Source organism: Centropristis striata, chromosome 23 (assembly GCF_030273125.1).
Source record: "Centropristis striata isolate RG_2023a ecotype Rhode Island chromosome 23, C.striata_1.0, whole genome shotgun sequence".
In the NCBI taxonomy this organism is placed as follows: Eukaryota; Metazoa; Chordata; class Actinopteri; order Perciformes; family Serranidae; genus Centropristis; species Centropristis striata.
Window position 1 is genome coordinate 28,832,809 of NC_081539.1, and position 16,297 is coordinate 28,849,105.

The 16,297-nt window shown below is 35.2% G+C and overlaps 1 protein-coding gene across 1 annotated transcript in view; it reads left to right on the forward strand.

Annotated features, from left to right (window-relative positions):
- Positions 1-16,297, forward strand: part of adarb2 (adenosine deaminase RNA specific B2 (inactive)) — a 103,713-nt gene that overhangs the window by 65,978 nt on the left and 21,438 nt on the right. The window contains exons 5-6 of the mRNA XM_059326818.1: positions 7,168-7,319; positions 11,711-11,879. Coding sequence (XP_059182801.1) covers positions 7,168-7,319; positions 11,711-11,879 — 321 coding nt within the window. The remainder of the gene's footprint in view (positions 1-7,167; positions 7,320-11,710; positions 11,880-16,297) is intronic.

Here is a 16,297-nt window from a genome sequence, read left to right on the forward strand (position 1 = left end):
CTCCTGGGGATCATGTGACAAATTAAAGCATTGCTTTTGGTTTCCTATACCCTTCCCCAGTGGCGGTTCTAGACCAGTTTTACTGTGGGGGCCAAGGAGGGGCCAGTGTTTAATCAGAGGGGCACATTAGCATTCAAAATCTTTGAATGTCTTGAAAAAGACATAAAAATGACAAAAAAAGACACAAAATGACCAAAAAAGACACAAAATGACCAAAAAAGACACAAAATGAGAGGACAGAATAACACAAAAAAAAACACAGAAGACATTAAAATGACAAAAAAAGACACAAAATGACCAAAAAAAGACACAAAATGAGAGGACAGAAAAACAAAAAAAAAACCCACAGAAGACATAAAAATGACGAAAAAAGACACAAAATGACCAAAAAAAGACACAGATGACCAAAAAAGACACAAAATGACTTACAAAGACACGTAAAGACATGAAAAGGATTAAAAAATGGACAAAATAGCCCTATAAGACGCCATAGAGTTAAACTATTACACAATGTACGCATTCTGGGTTCCTTTTGTGTACAATGAGATATTGTTTGAACAATTTGACACAGGGGCCACAGCAGGGGCCAAAGGCTTCTTCACAGGGGCAGTGGCCCCTGGAGGCCCCTGTGTAGAACCGCCACTGCCCTTCCCTCTTTTTAAAAAAAATGCATCACTCAAAAACATGCATTGTAGATATTTGACAGGCCAAAAATGGGAATGTTGTCTGAGGGCAACACCGTACCATAGAGGGTTAATGAAAGAATTGCACTGAATGGTTGTGGTTATTATTTTACCTTACGCGGATAAAGATAGGCCTTAAATCATCCATTGTGGAAGTGTATGAAGAAAGAGACTTCCATCATTCCCATTTTAATAATAAAACAAAGGAGGGCTGCAACTGACAATATATTTTATTATCAATTCATCAGCTGATTATATAACCCAAAGATATTTAGTTTATTATTACAGAAGAAAGGAAAAAAAAACACAAAAAGCATTGGTCAAAAAATGACTTTAGCTAGTAATAGATTATGAGCATTGTTGCCCATTTAATGTCTGTCAATTGACTTTATTAAAAATAAATTATATCGGCCTTAAACCAAAATTGATGTTGATTTGAATAATGTGTAGCTGTTAAACTCTAAGCTATATTTATACAGGGTTTATTTTTTATTTATTTTTTTCTCAGGGTAAATGTATATTGTATTTTTATAGTATTTATAGTATGTAATTTTATTCTATTTTGTAGATGGGGTAATTGTATATTGGATTTTTATAGTATTGTGATTTTGTATATGTAGTTGTAAAAGCCCAACGAGGGACAGGAGTTGAAAATTAGCTAAAGCTATATCTCTATATGCAGCACATCAGATGCATGCCCTGTATGTATGCTAACTGCATTGTCCCTATCAAATAAAATAAATAATAATAATAATAATACAGTTGTTCCATCAGGATCATGTTGGATCATGTGGTAAAAAACTTATTCAGATCCCTTAAAAGTAGGAATATAACGTGCCCTCCCTTATAAGTATTAAGTCTTGCAAAATGTACTTGAAGCAAAATTAACTTTGGAAAGCAGAATTAACACATCCTCTAACAGATAAAAAGGTGAAATAATTTGTAATGAAGCACACCCTCCCTCAGTTCAGTGCACTCAAAGGTTTTGCTGCTTGCTGCAGTAGCTTAGAGTTCAACTGAAAGTAAGCTGAATTTCCATATCTGCTCTGTTAATCACTTGTCCTGTGTTCACCTTTGAGAAACAATCTGAATCCTGTAGGGAGAAATTTCTATTTCATAGGATGGTGGCCATTAGTTTTGCAGAATTTGACAGAATACTGCTCCTGTATCCATCTACATCATGGGTCTCAAACATGCGGCCCGCGGGCCAATTGTGGCCCTCGTGACGATATTTTGTGGCCCCCATCTTGATATGAAAGTCAATGTGAGTTTTATATAAATGGCACTTTACCGTGTTGTATGTGGAAGGTCCCTTTATTGCTCCAGCTGGAGCTTTGTTTCACTTGTTTCTATGATGACGTTAACAAAAAGAAAGGCAGCTGCTACCGGACCGTTTATTATCTGCCGTGTTGTTGTTACTTTGTACTTTTAATTTTGTGTCTTTTTTTGTTAATTTTGTGTATTTTTTTGTTAATTTTGTGTCTTTTCCTAATAATTTTGTGTCTTTTCCTAATAATTTTGTTGTATTTTTTGGGTCATTTTGTGTCTTTTTTTGGGTCATTTTGTGTCTTTTTAAAGTAATTTAGGGTTTTTCAGTCATTTTGTGTCTTTTTTTGGTCACTTTGTGTATTTTTTGGGTCATTTTGTGTCTTTTTTAGTATTTTTATTTTTCTCTGTCTTTTTTATAGTAATTTTGTATCTTTTTTTGGCCATTTTGATACTGCCTCCAGCGGCCCCCAGGTAATTTGAGTTTGAGACCCATGCTCTACATAGAGGCAGACCTGATAATACAGCCAGTACCATCACAGTTTCTGTCATAGGCAGAGCAGACGGTCACACTGAGCCGACATTGTTCTCACGACCCAAACATTTGAACTCCAAGCATATTGTGTAAACATTTTTCTCGTCTCGTAACTACGGCAACACGTCCTGTCCTTCACCTTAGCTTGTTGAATGAGCCACCAGACAATCATTCACTGGGGAAAAGTGGTCCTCCAACGCTAGATTACAGGTCAGACAGATGTCACTTGGGTCCAGTTAGATGTTGGTGTGGTCCTTACTATTCAGTAACACTAGCACCAAGTTGTCTACCTATGACATGTACACTACAGCACACGTTTGTGTATTTTATCTCTTGTTCTCTACGGTAGCTGTTCTCAACCTTGGGGTCGGGACCCCAATTGGGGTCGCGAGATGATTTCTGGGGGTCGCCAAATCATTTGGAAGTCAGCTCTGTCTCCACTGTGTTAATGTGTTAATGTGTTTTCGTCTTTTTGGTCACTTAATGTCTTTTTTTGGTCATTTTGTGTTCTTTTTAGTCATTTTGTGTCTTTTTTTAGTCATTTTGTGTCTTTTCTGGTCATTTTGTGTCTTGTTTTTGTCATTTTGTGGTCATTTTGTGTCTTTTTTTGGTATTTTTTGTCTTTTTGGGGTTATTTTGTTTCTTTTTTTGGTCAATTTGTGTACTTTTTTTGTCATTTTGTGTCCTTTTTGGTCATTTTGTGTCCTTTTTGGTCATTTTGTGTCTTTACTGGTCATTTTGTGTCTTTTTTTGGTCATTTGTTTCCTTTTTTTGGTCATTTTGTTTCTTTTTTGGGTGATCTGAACTGTGCGTGTGAGATTCTGTTCAGTGAGGGGGGGTCGTGGACAACAAGCATGTTAAATTGGGGGTCGCGACTCAAAAAGGTTGAGAACTACTGCTCTACGGTGTAACACCTGTACTGTCAATCAAACACAGAGCACCACCCTCCAGCTGGCTGAGATAAATAGCAGCAATTCTAATATTTCCCAAAATACCCTTTTCCTTCATTTTAGGAATAATCAAAAACTAACAATACATTTAAAAACATTGACATTTTCTTTCACTGCAAGTACCAATGAATAAATGTGATCTCAGTTGGACTTTAAGGTTGCTAAATGTAAGCTAATTTTAGTAGTTATTCAGTCATAACATAAGCCTGTAATAGTGGCTCAATTATGAAAATTCTCTAGTATTAAAAATAAAAGCGCTTATTCTGCATCAGATTTGTCCATTTCAGTGTAAGGGTTAGGGCATTATTCTATATTATAGAATGGGATTATAATTCCTGTTTCATATTCTTGTTTGGTGGTTTATTCTTTAACAATTCCTCTCACCTGATACAATGATCATATTCTTTGTCTGAAAAATCTTAACCTAGGAACTTTCAGATAAATATAGTGGAGTAATAAATGCAATATTTGCCTCTGTGTTCTAAAACTTTTGACCAGTAGTGTACATTAGGCCATTTAGATTTTTGCATTGTGAATCATATTTAATCAATAAATGAAACAGTATGATGGTAACATATAAATAGATATTTCCTGTGACAGACATGCACATTTGCAACATTTAAAATTCTTTATTGAGCATGATAGTGTTTTGAAAGTAAAAAAAAGATTCAAAATCACATTTTATGTTGGACTAAAGGACTAAAAAAAGACACAAAATGACCAAAAAGACACATAAAGACAGTAAATGACTAAAAAAAGACACAAAATGACTTACAAAGACATGAAAAGAATTAAAAATTTGACAAAATAGCCCAAGACTCCATAGAGTTAAGTTGTTAACCCATTTCTTGTAGTCCAGTAATATGATATAAAGTGGCAGAAATATAGGAATACTTTACATTTTGCTGAATCACAGTGCTTGAGTAAATGTCCACTGATGCAAATCTAACTTCTATCATTAAGTTAGACTGCTGCCAACAGGATGAATAAGTTTAATGTACTTTAGATTTCAAGGTGCCTCCAACTATTTAATATTCAGTTCCTTACATTATGCATACTTAATAGCATTAAATATCTTGTTTGTTGTGACCTCCTGCTGCAGTGCCAAAGAATGCTCTCCCCTCTATAATAAGCTCCATGGAAACAGCAGCGTTTTGTTCACCAGAGACTTTTCAATAATCAACGAGCCATATGTGTGCTGTTCTCTCCAGCTAACTAAGCATACCATCACACACTCAACTGGTTCAGCTCAGGGTCTCAATGGCCTATTTGTTTTTAGCACTTTTTTAAATGCATCTACTTTGTGTACCATTGCAATATCTACAGTGGGCTCCAGTGCACACAAACTCACCAAGCTTTTCACCAGTATCAAGAGACCGTCTTGATGAGTTTTGACTCCTAACTGCCTCCAGTGTGTGGGCATATATTATGTTTTTGAGCTCCCCGAGGAGCTCGATAGCAAGGCTGATTCATCAGATTAGTGGCTAGAAGTCTAGATCGTTGAATGTCATATTTGCATACACAGCACTGACTTTTTGTCTTCGCACAATGCTGGATGGCAGGTACTGAGACTTTGCAGCTGAGTAAAATGGCTAATGGGGAAGATAACTCATCATGAAATGACCAAACAAAATGCCACAACTGCCATATTTATACTCAGCGAAAGGACATCGGAGACGAAGGAGAGGTTATATAAAGAGTGCAGCTGAGTTTGAATATACTATTTGTAATGTTTTCATACTTGTGTGTATGTGAGTGATGAAAGCAGAAACAATGACCCAGGTTTTTTATTTAGATTATGTGTCACCAAGTCGGCCATATTGAAAGCATTCAGGTTATTATTGATGGATAGACAAAACTTGTCTAAGCTTGTGACTGAACTGTCTTAACCCTTTGATGCACAACATGGGTCAAAAGTGACCCGCATTCATTCCCCATGTTATTTATTGCTTGCTGTGTGCTCTATCTTTTGATATCAACTTATTTTATGATTGAATATTCTTAGTATTCTTTAAAGATCTTGTTTTGATAACAACAGATCATTTTGCTTCTCATAATTTATGAAGAAAAAAAGTTTTTGTATTATTACATAGCTAACTACTTGGCTAAGTAGCTTGCTAAGCTAACTACTTAGCTAACTACTTAGCCAAGAAGTTAGCTAAGTAGTTAGCTTAGCAAGCTACTTAGCTAAATACTTAGCCAAGAAGTTAGCTTAACAAGCTACTTAGCTAAAAAAAAAATGGATATGGCTCATTTTTCACCCATGTTGTGTATTAGAAGAGTAGTGACAGAAAAACGTATTTTATTTAAAAATGAATAAAGGAAAACATAAAAATTAAGATGTATGATGATCAAAAACAAACTAATTGAGGAAAACCTGGAATACTGAATGATGAATTATTGCAAAGATATAGAACATAAAAACTCTGTCGGGTCACTTTAGACCCATGTTGTGCATCAAAGGGTTAAAGACAGTACTGCACGGCTTTTACACGTGTAACGTCCACACAGACATCGCTGCTCCTGCTGCGCTGCTGTCTTCTAGTCCATCGTCTCTCAACCTTGGGGTCCCGACCCTAATTGGGGTCGCAAGATGATTTCTGGGGGTCACCAAATCATTTTGAAAGTCAGCTCTGTCTCCACTGTGTTAAAGTGTTCATGTGTTAATGTGTTTTAGTCTTTTTGGTCATTTAATGTCTTTTTCTGGTAATTTTGTGTCCTTTTTTTTAAATCATTTTTTTGGTCAATTTGTGTCTTTTTTGGTCATTTTGTGTCTTTTTTTAGACAATTTGTGTCTTTTTTTGTCATTTTGTGTCTTTTTTGGTCATTTTGTGTCTTTTTTTTTAGACAATTTGTGTCTTTTTTTGGTCATTTTGTTTCTTTTTTGGGTCATTTTGTGTCTTTTTTGCATCATTTTGTGTCTTTTTTTTAGACAATTTGTGTCTTTTTTTGTCATTTTGTGTCTTTTTTGGTCATTCTGTGTCTTTTTTTTAGACAATTTGTGTCTTTTTTTGGTCATTTTGTTTCTTTTTTGGTTCATTTTGTGTCTTTTTTGCGTCATTTTGTGTCTTTTTTGGGTCATTTTGTGTCTTTTTTGGTCAATTTGTGTATTTTTGTGGTCATTTTTTGGTCAATTGAGTCCTTTTCTGCTTAATTTTATGTATTTTTGGGTCATTTTGTGTCTTTATTTGATCTGAACTGTGCGTGTGAAATTCTGTTCAGTGAGGGGGGGTCGCAGACAACATGCATGTTAAATTGGGTCGCCACTCAAAAAGGTTGAGAGCCACTGTTCTAGTCCTGTATTCTACACTGAGTTTGACTTTGATACCATGGCAGTAGCTGTGAAACTGTTTACATTAATACAGTTAACACTTAAGCACATAATTCTCATTTTCTTGCTTGACTGTTTTATATTCAACCATTATTATAACTAAGCTAATGACCTCCATGGTGACACTGTCATGACTCAAATGCAAAGCATGTATAGACCATAGGTTAAACTCACTCCCCCTGTTTCCCCTGAGACGTTTTGGACAGGCTGAGTAATGTCTGTCTGACATCAGGAGAATGGACCGTGGTCAGAGAGAGGGCCAGTGTCCATCTTTCTCCGTCTCTGCCTCACTTCATCATTAGAAACGAAACAGTGGAAATCTATTTCCTATGCTGTGATGAATGGTGCTACCTTTCTCATCAGTCTCCCTTGTACTTGTTTTTTTTCCCTTTTCTCTTGAAGTAAAAGGCCGGAGGACTGGGAGGAGTCGATATTTGTGAGGCACAAGGAGTGCGGCTACAGGTTGAGAGACAACGTCCATTTCCACATGTACATAAGCACGTCGCCGTGTGGAGACGGGAGGCTTAACTCACCCTATGAAATCACCACTGACCGTAAGACACCAGACTCTGTTTCTTATGTTTAACACAGGTTGACAATGCTCAGAAAAGATTCAACTAATGTGATTTTAACCCATAAGTACGGAAGCCCTGAACCGCAAGTGAAGAAATTTTTTTTTTAGATGTTATCTTGTTATTTTGAGATCATATCTCGTTATTTCAAGATAATATCTCATTATTTCGAGATAATACACATATGTAAAAAAAAAAAATAAGAATTAAAAAAAAAAAATCTTCCCAAATTTTTTTTTTCTTCAGATATTATCTCATTATTTCGAGATAATATCTCGTTATTTCGAGATAACACACCTATGTAAAAAAAATAATAATAAAAAAATAAATAAAAAATTATTATTTTGTTATCTCGAAATAACGAGATATTATCTCGAAATAACGAAATATTATCTCCCAATTACGAGATATTATCTTGAAATAATGAGATAATATCTGAAGAAAAAAAAAATTTTGGAAGATTTTTTTTTTTTTAATTCTTTTTTTTTTTTTTTTACATATGTGTATTATCTCGAAATAATTAGATATTATCTTGAAATAACGAGATATGATCTTGAAATAACAAGATAACATCTCAAAAAAAAAATTCTTCACTTGCGGTTCAGGGCTTCCGTACATAAGAACCCAGACCCAGTTATCCTTAAAGAAAAAAATTTTTAATTATGGGGGATATATCACAGAGCAAGTGGACCACATAGAACTAAATGTCAAAGATCTGAGATGTGACATATATATGATACATTGGGCGTTTGTGGTATTTATGTTTCTGATATTTATTATTTTTTAAATAAAAAAATAGACACATTTTCTGCTTACAGAAACACAGAGTTGCCTTTTTCTTTGCATCTCCACAACATTTATCAAAATTGTGACATTAATAGTGCTATTTAACAACTAGATATTTTTCAGATTTGTTTTTAAGTAACTAAATAATAATAATTCAATAATAAATAAAAACATAGAACCATTTGCCTTTTTGTTTGCATCTCCATAACATATATCAAAATTGTGACTTTAATTTGTTCAGTTCCCTATTAACAGATTAGAATTGTTAAATGGGTTTAAACTTCGGAACTCAGAACAAAAAATAAGCTTTTTGAAGTTAGCTACTATTTTTTTACATTTCTGTTTCCAGTCACTGGAAGATTTGAAGTGTTTGTTACACGGGTGTCACCGTGGGTTCTTATGGGTTAAATACACACAATGCATTTCTCTTCAATATAATCACTGGCATGTTCTAAACCAGGGGTCTCAAACTCAAATTACCTGGGGGCCGCAAAGACACCAAATGACGAAAAAATACATAGAATTACCAAAAAAGACACAAAATAATTTAAAAAAGACACAAAATGACCCCAAAAAAGACACAAAATGACCAAAAAACCCACATAATTAGAAAAAAAAGACACAAAATGATTTGAAAAAGACACAAAATGACCAAAGAAAGACACAGAATTACCAAAAAAAGACACAAAATTATTAAAAAAGACACAAATACCAAAAAAAGAGACACAAAATTACCAAAATAAGTAATTAAAGGGACCTTCCCCATTAAACTTTCATATCAAGGTGGGGGCCACAAAATATCGTCTTGAGGGCCGCAATTGGCCCGCGGGCCGCGAGTTTGAGACCCATGTTCTAAACCATCTCATTCTCTCAGCCAGTCTCTCAGGTTTATAGAGAGATCATTTTCTCTGGCAGATATTTTGAAAGCCACTGCTCTGCTTTTTTTTCTCCTCCAGACAATGTTGAGAAGCTGGCATCCTTTTCATGTCACATCCCTGCTTTGGCCTCTTTCAGCCACGCTGTGCTGACTAGATGACATTTTATTGCTTACCCACTGAAAATAAATTGTATATTCATTTAGACGGTTTGCCCAGCATTTTTCTGGTGCCCTACGAGTTCAGAAATGTAATCTGGACTGCAGTTTCCATCAGTAGAATGTATATACCCCCCCTGCTTTCATCACAGACTGAAGCAGCTATTCAGCTCTATGAATATACACTACAGAGCAGTGCATGGTGAGATTTCCATGAAACCAGTAAGGATGGAAAGAGAGAGAGGAAAAAAAAGATGACGCTGTCATTGGAGAAGCCTTTGAACTTGACGTTTGTGGTCATTAAACCTCTTAAATGTTCTGCAGTGCGCTCTCAGAGATTAGAAAATTACTTAGTACCTTTTCCCGACTGTTCTTAAACATTTCTGAGCTGGAAGTCGGGGCTTAATTTTTAGCTGCTGTCACATCAGCAGAAGCAACAGCCATGGAGGAAGAGAGAAGGAGAGTTTAAGCCGAAAGAAACGAGAGGTTATTAAAACAAAAACAGTGATTATTTCTGTACACCAGTCTCCATATTGTGATTTTAGTAAAAGCAAGAGAAACAATCTATAATTTATCTTGTGCCTCTGTTTGATTGTTACCTTCTTCCTTAAAGTGTGGACAGTCTGTTTCTTTCTCTTATGTTATGTAATGGACTGTTGTTGAATTTTGTACACATATATTAGCAATATTAAAGGGCTAGTTCTGATTCTTTGAAGTGGGGTTGCATAAGGTACTTATCCATAGACAGTGTATTACCTCCAGTTAATAGTAACAACACAGAAGCTAACAATGCCCTGCTGTGAATGGGGTCAGCAATAAACCTATTTTAGCAACCTAAAAGAAGTTTAAGTATACCCCATATTTAAAATACTTTCTTTGTTTTTCCTTGCTGTCAGCCAAGGAAGTAAAGTCATTTTACCTCACAGAACACAAGACTTCCTGGTATACTGCTGCCTTGATTGGTCAGATTTTTTGTGTTATTGTGGCACTTTGCTGAATCCAGACTAACCCTTTAAAACACCAAATTCACGTGATAATATTACAACCTGGTCTCACAGGAATCCGTGAAATAGCCACGGATTTGCTTAACTCAAAATCCGTGGAATAGCCACGGAATCATGCAAATTTCCGTGAAACTGACACGGATTTCGCTACAATGCAAGTTAATGACAGTCATATCCCGTGGCTATTCCAACATACAAAGTGATTATGTACATTCACTGAGTGAATATTTAGAAAATAAATCATTTATATTTCTCGCTTGAAATGTGATCAAAATCCATTTTTATGCAGAAACTAAGTCAAAATATAGATTTTTTCACAAAAAATGAGAGAACTGTCCGCCATGTTTTTTGTTCTGACCGCCGGAACCTTGAAAGTCACGTGACTTGGAACAAACCAATAGGAACAAATATCCATGGAATAGCCACGGGATATGACTGTCATTAATTTGCATTGTAGCGAAATCCGTGTCAGTTTCACGGAAATTTGAGTGATTCCGTGGCTATTCCACGGATTTTGAGTTAAGCAAATCCGTGGCTATTTCACGGATTCCTGTGAGACCAGGTTCTAATATTAACAAACGAATCAATTGAGGCAGCAGTAGGCCAGCAACTCCTGTGTTTTGAAAGGTAACATTAGTGATTTTGGCTTTGAAAAGAAGATAACGGATTCAGTCTGACAGCAAAGTAAAGCAGTGAACTATGGCATATACTTCAACTGATGGCATTAAAGGGGTTTAAACAGATCAAGTGTTCCCACTAACAGAGTTAAAAAGACAAGGGTTGTACTGTCTGTTATCTATACAATACTATGTTATACAATGCCTAATATACGTGGTTATAAAAGTTCATCAAGAGTGCATCAAAACTGCTTTAACCAGGAAAGTTCTCCTTCCCTCCAAACCGCAGGCTGCTCTGTACATCCAGCAACAATCCAGTCAAATGATTACTTCATTAACAATTAGGCAGTCAACGGTCCCAAGATAATACATTTAATTCCCTAAATGAAGCTGTTAACCTCATTTAAACTTTTCCTTTGAAAGGAGTCGCAATGTTTGTCCTTCACTGGAAACTGTACCTGTCATCTTTTTGCAATATATAACAGTGATGTTTTATTGTTTATCAGCCGACCATAATATTACAACCTTTACATTTTTCTAATTACATGCAGCTAGTTCCACGTGAACACTAATAATTAGTAGCTGAGAACATCCCTAATTATACAGAGAATGAAACACTTAAGAGCTAATGTGTCTTATATAGTGGATCATTTTCCATTAGACATTAAAAATGTGGACTGTTTCCAGACTAGTTTACCTCGTGTCTTTGTGACCTGGTGCTTTTTCAGTAAATTTGATCAGAAGTCTACAAAATGAATCTTGGCAGCTTATTGACGTGATTAAATGTGAATCTGCTTTGTGTTATTTAGGAATAACAGACTTCATTAATAGCTAATTACATTGGGTATCCAGCAAAGCCGGGTAATAAGAAATGACATAATGCAGAGTGATGAAGCTCAGACTGTGGTTGTATGTGTTGTGTTGTGTTGGCAGTACACAGCAGCAGACACCTCATGAGGAAACACCGCAGCCACCTGCGGACCAAAATCGAGTCCGGCGAGGGGACGGTGCCGGTGCGATGTCGGGGGCCCGTCCAGACGTGGGACGGCGTCTTACAGGGCGAGCAGCTCATCACCATGTCCTGCACGGACAAGATCACCAGGTCAGTGCTGTCAGATGTTACCTCAGGGTTAAAAATATTACACATATACACAGTAGAAAGACAGCGGAGCACCTTCTCTCACAGGCTGCTCCAGCTCCGCTGTCATAGGGACAGATATAAAAAATCTTTCCTGCCACATGCCATCACACTGTACAATAACAAATAATAACCTGGTTCATTACATACTGTCTATGCACTTTATGTGTTTTTATGCACACTGTTCATTGCACCTTATTTGTTTCATAGCACCAACATTTTTATACTGTATATTCATATTTATTCTGCACTGGAATTCTATTCTACTCCTTCTTTAGACACTTTATATTTTATTGTATTTTTATTGTTTTTTTATATTTTATTGCTTGAAGTATGCCTAGGTTGTTCTTTTTACTTAATTGTGTTGTTATTGTCTCTGTGTGTAATGCTGCTGCTACACTGTCATTTCCCAGCTTGGGATAAATAAAGTCTATCTATCTATCTATCTATCTATCTATATTGGTAACACTTTCTATGAAGACTACATCTATAGTGCATTATGAGCGCATTCATAGTGAATTATAATGCTCATTATAATCAATCATAATACATTATGACTGCATTCATAAACACATATGAAGCTTCATGATGCACTATATCAACAGTTATAAATATAGCTTATAATGACTTATAAATCCAAGTGTCTTATGAGTGCTCTTGACTGGTTATAAATTACAGGCTGACTGATGAGGCTTATAATACATTACAACTACTCATACCCCTCTATACACACACCTCAACAATCAATTGTTATAAGGACTTATAGGATGCCATAAGTATAAATAAATGATCAATGTATGCTTTAAGTAAAGTGAGGTTCATATAGACGCATCTATAATGCAGTATAGCTAATCATGATGAATCATGAAACATCATGATTAGCTATACTGCATTATAGCCTGTAGTGTATAACCAGTCAAGAGCACTCATAAGACACTTGGATTTATAAGTCATTATAAGCTATATTTATAACTGTTGATATAGTGCATCATGAAGCTTTATATGTGTTTATGAATGCAGTCATAATGCATTATGATTGATTATAATGAGCATTATAATTCACTATGAATGCGCTCATAATGCACTATAGATGTAGTCTTCATAGAAAGTGTTACCAAAATGTTTGTACTCTCTGGGTTTAGGGTTGTTTTTCTTTGTTGCACACTTTCTGTAGAACATCAAAACTCTCCCTTTATATTCCGCTTCATTTCACTTGTTGATTTTGTTATCTGTCAAGTGGGTCAACACTAGATTAGAGACGGTTTCACTTGGTTTGGTTAAACTGGAAATAAAATCACTTTCTTGTCAGATAAAATGCTGTACTTGATGTTTTTTGCTGAGACAAACTCAAGTTTTCTATTGAATTATATCAAAAAAATGCTTCTTTTCACTGTTTTGCAATTTTGAGTCAGACTTTATATTTAATTTGTGTCATTTATTTTTTTGAATGTAAATAAAACAGTCAGAGAAGTTCTGACAAAGCCCTTCAATATAATTTCTTCATTTCCAATCCCACCCCTATTGAGCATTGCAGTTATTATAGTTATATCCGCTTTTAAAAGGAATCTTAAAACCCATTTTTATTCACTGGCTTTTAACTCAACATGAGCCTTTGTTCTGTTTTTATTTGTTTTTATTTGTTCTTTGTGGTTTTTTAAAATTAAGATTAATTTTAAAATTAAGACTAATTTTAAAATTGAGATTCATTTTAAAACCCACTTTTATTCATTGGTTTTTACCCAGCATGAGACTCGCTTTGTTTTAGTTGTTTTTGCTTGTTTTGTTTTTATTGTAGGTCTGTCCTGTCATGTACAGCACTTTTTATCAGCTAATGTTGTCTTAAAGGGCTCTATAAATAAATAAAGTTGATATAGTTATATAGTTTTTATTAGTAAAGGAATTGTGCTGATATGGTAAAGCCAGAAGCTAACACAAAGCCTAGCAAACCATGTGATGGACACATCCTTCACCCAGGAGGTCTCTGGCCTACGTCAGAAAAGAAAGGTACAAGGATTGATTAAAAGGTTAACTTTATGAAGAGATTATCTTCCTTATGAGGAGGAGTGATCCCTGTTTAAATGGGAGTCATGTAGAAGTTTGTCTGATATTTACCTTGGTGCATCTGTGTGCGTAGATGCGTAGTGTGTTCTCATGAGCCATGCTGTATATGAAATCTTTGACGTCTGCATGGTGATTATTGATTTCCCATATGTAACTTTGGCTGGTAATCCCATTCTAATGAGTTTATATATTAATCTTGTCATTGTTTTAATCTCCAGGTCTGTAGTCTGACTCTCCTCAAGCTAAGATATTAGTCATATTTACCTTTACATGCCAAAAATGGAAGTATAAGGTTTCTTACAAAAAATGTTCTGTAGGCTTTCACAAAAGTACCAAGTGGTTTTGTTTAGATAGATAGATAGATAGATAGATAGATAGATAGATAGATAGATAGATAGATAGATAGATGGATGGATGGATGGATGGATGGATGGATGGATGGATGGATGGATGGATGGATAGATAGATAGATAGATAGATAGATAGATAGATAGATAGATAGATAGATAGATAGATAGATAGATAGATAGATAGATAGATAGATAGATAGATAGATAGATAGATAGATAGAGAGATAGAGAGATAGACTTTATTTACCCCAAGCTGGGAAATTACAGTGTAGCAGCAGCATTACACACAGAGACAATGACAACACAATTAAATAAAAAAGAACAACCTAGGCATACTTCAAGCAATAAAATATAAAAAATACAATAAAATACAATAAAAAATAAAGTGTCTAAAGAAGGAGTATGTATTAAGGAGTAGAATAGAATTCCAGTGCAGAATAAATATGAATATACAGTATCAAAAAAAAAATGTTGGTGCTATGAAACAATCAAAATTTGAAATAAAGTTTTGAAATAATTTCATTATTCCGGCTCTGTGTCAGTGAATCACTCGTACCTTACACATAGAACAAAAACACAAAGGAGCCTGTGTATGTTCTTAATGTATCGTTGCATGTTGGCAAGCCAGTGCAGGACAGACGGCGACGCTAAATGTGGACAGCTTTGCTCTCCCGCCTCCATTTTCACACTGTCTATATGTGTGAGGAGTGAAGGCATCAGTGTGTACACACTGAAACATCTTCACAGGCAGAGGGAGATATCTACACAAACATCTACACACATATTCATAACACTGCTCCCTTACTGAATCATATGTGTAACCATAGGTCCTAAATCTGAAATGGTGAGGGGACACCATTAGAGGTGATAACTAATGAATGAATAAATATGTATTATTTTAGCTGTTCACACACTGTGTTTACAGAGGCTCTTTTAGCCTAGACAGAATTGTCCAAAAAGTGAAAGTGAGGAGAATTTATGGGTACAAGTCAGGAACCGGCCTACTTTACTTATTTCAAGGGTGCTGAATCAAAAAAAAATGGTTCCCAAGCGAAATTTTGAGTTTTTGACCTTCTCATTTGCATATCAAAATGGCGGCCAAATTGCCCATCTTGCTCAATTGTTGGACCATTTTCCGTTTTGATGAGGAAATTAAGTTTCTGGATCTATAGTCTAGGGTCAGAGCAAGGATATAGTGGAGGCTCAGTGTCTTTTTTTATGTATATTTATACATATATGCAAAATACCAACTTTTAAGGTGAAATTAAGCATTATTTGTGTCATTTTTTAAGGTTGACATAAATATTCAATCAATCACTTTTAAATGTTCCAGTTGGTATTTTGCATATATATGTATATATATATATATATATATATGTATATATATATATATATATATATATATATATATATATTGCATATATATGCATAAAAAAGACACTGAGCCTCCACTATATCCTTGCTCTGACCCTAGACTATAGATCCAGAAACTTAATTTCCTCATCTTGATTGCCTACTTACAAAAAAACTAAGGGGAAATGGTCCAATGACTGTGCAAGATGGGCAATTTGGTGGCCATTTGATACAAATTAGAAGGTCAAAAACTCAAAATTTCACTTGGGAACCATTTTTTTTGGACTCAGCACCCTTGAGATATGTAAGGTAGGCCAGTTCCTGACTTGTACCCATAAATGCTCCTCACTTCTTACAGGAGGCCTTTATTCTGAAATCCGTCTAGACTATTTGTTTCTTGTCCAGTTGCAGACCATAAACTTCACAATGAGTTTAGTTTTGAATACAGTACATTCAAAAACACCATATCATATACATTCTCTGTCATGGCCAGCAGGGGGCGGCTCCATTGGCTGCAAAATAAATTCAGATTCCATAAATGATTCTCACTTGATTTACTGTCTCCTTAAACATTTTCCTAATGAGTTATTGTTCTCAATCTGTCTTTTTAAGTCTTCA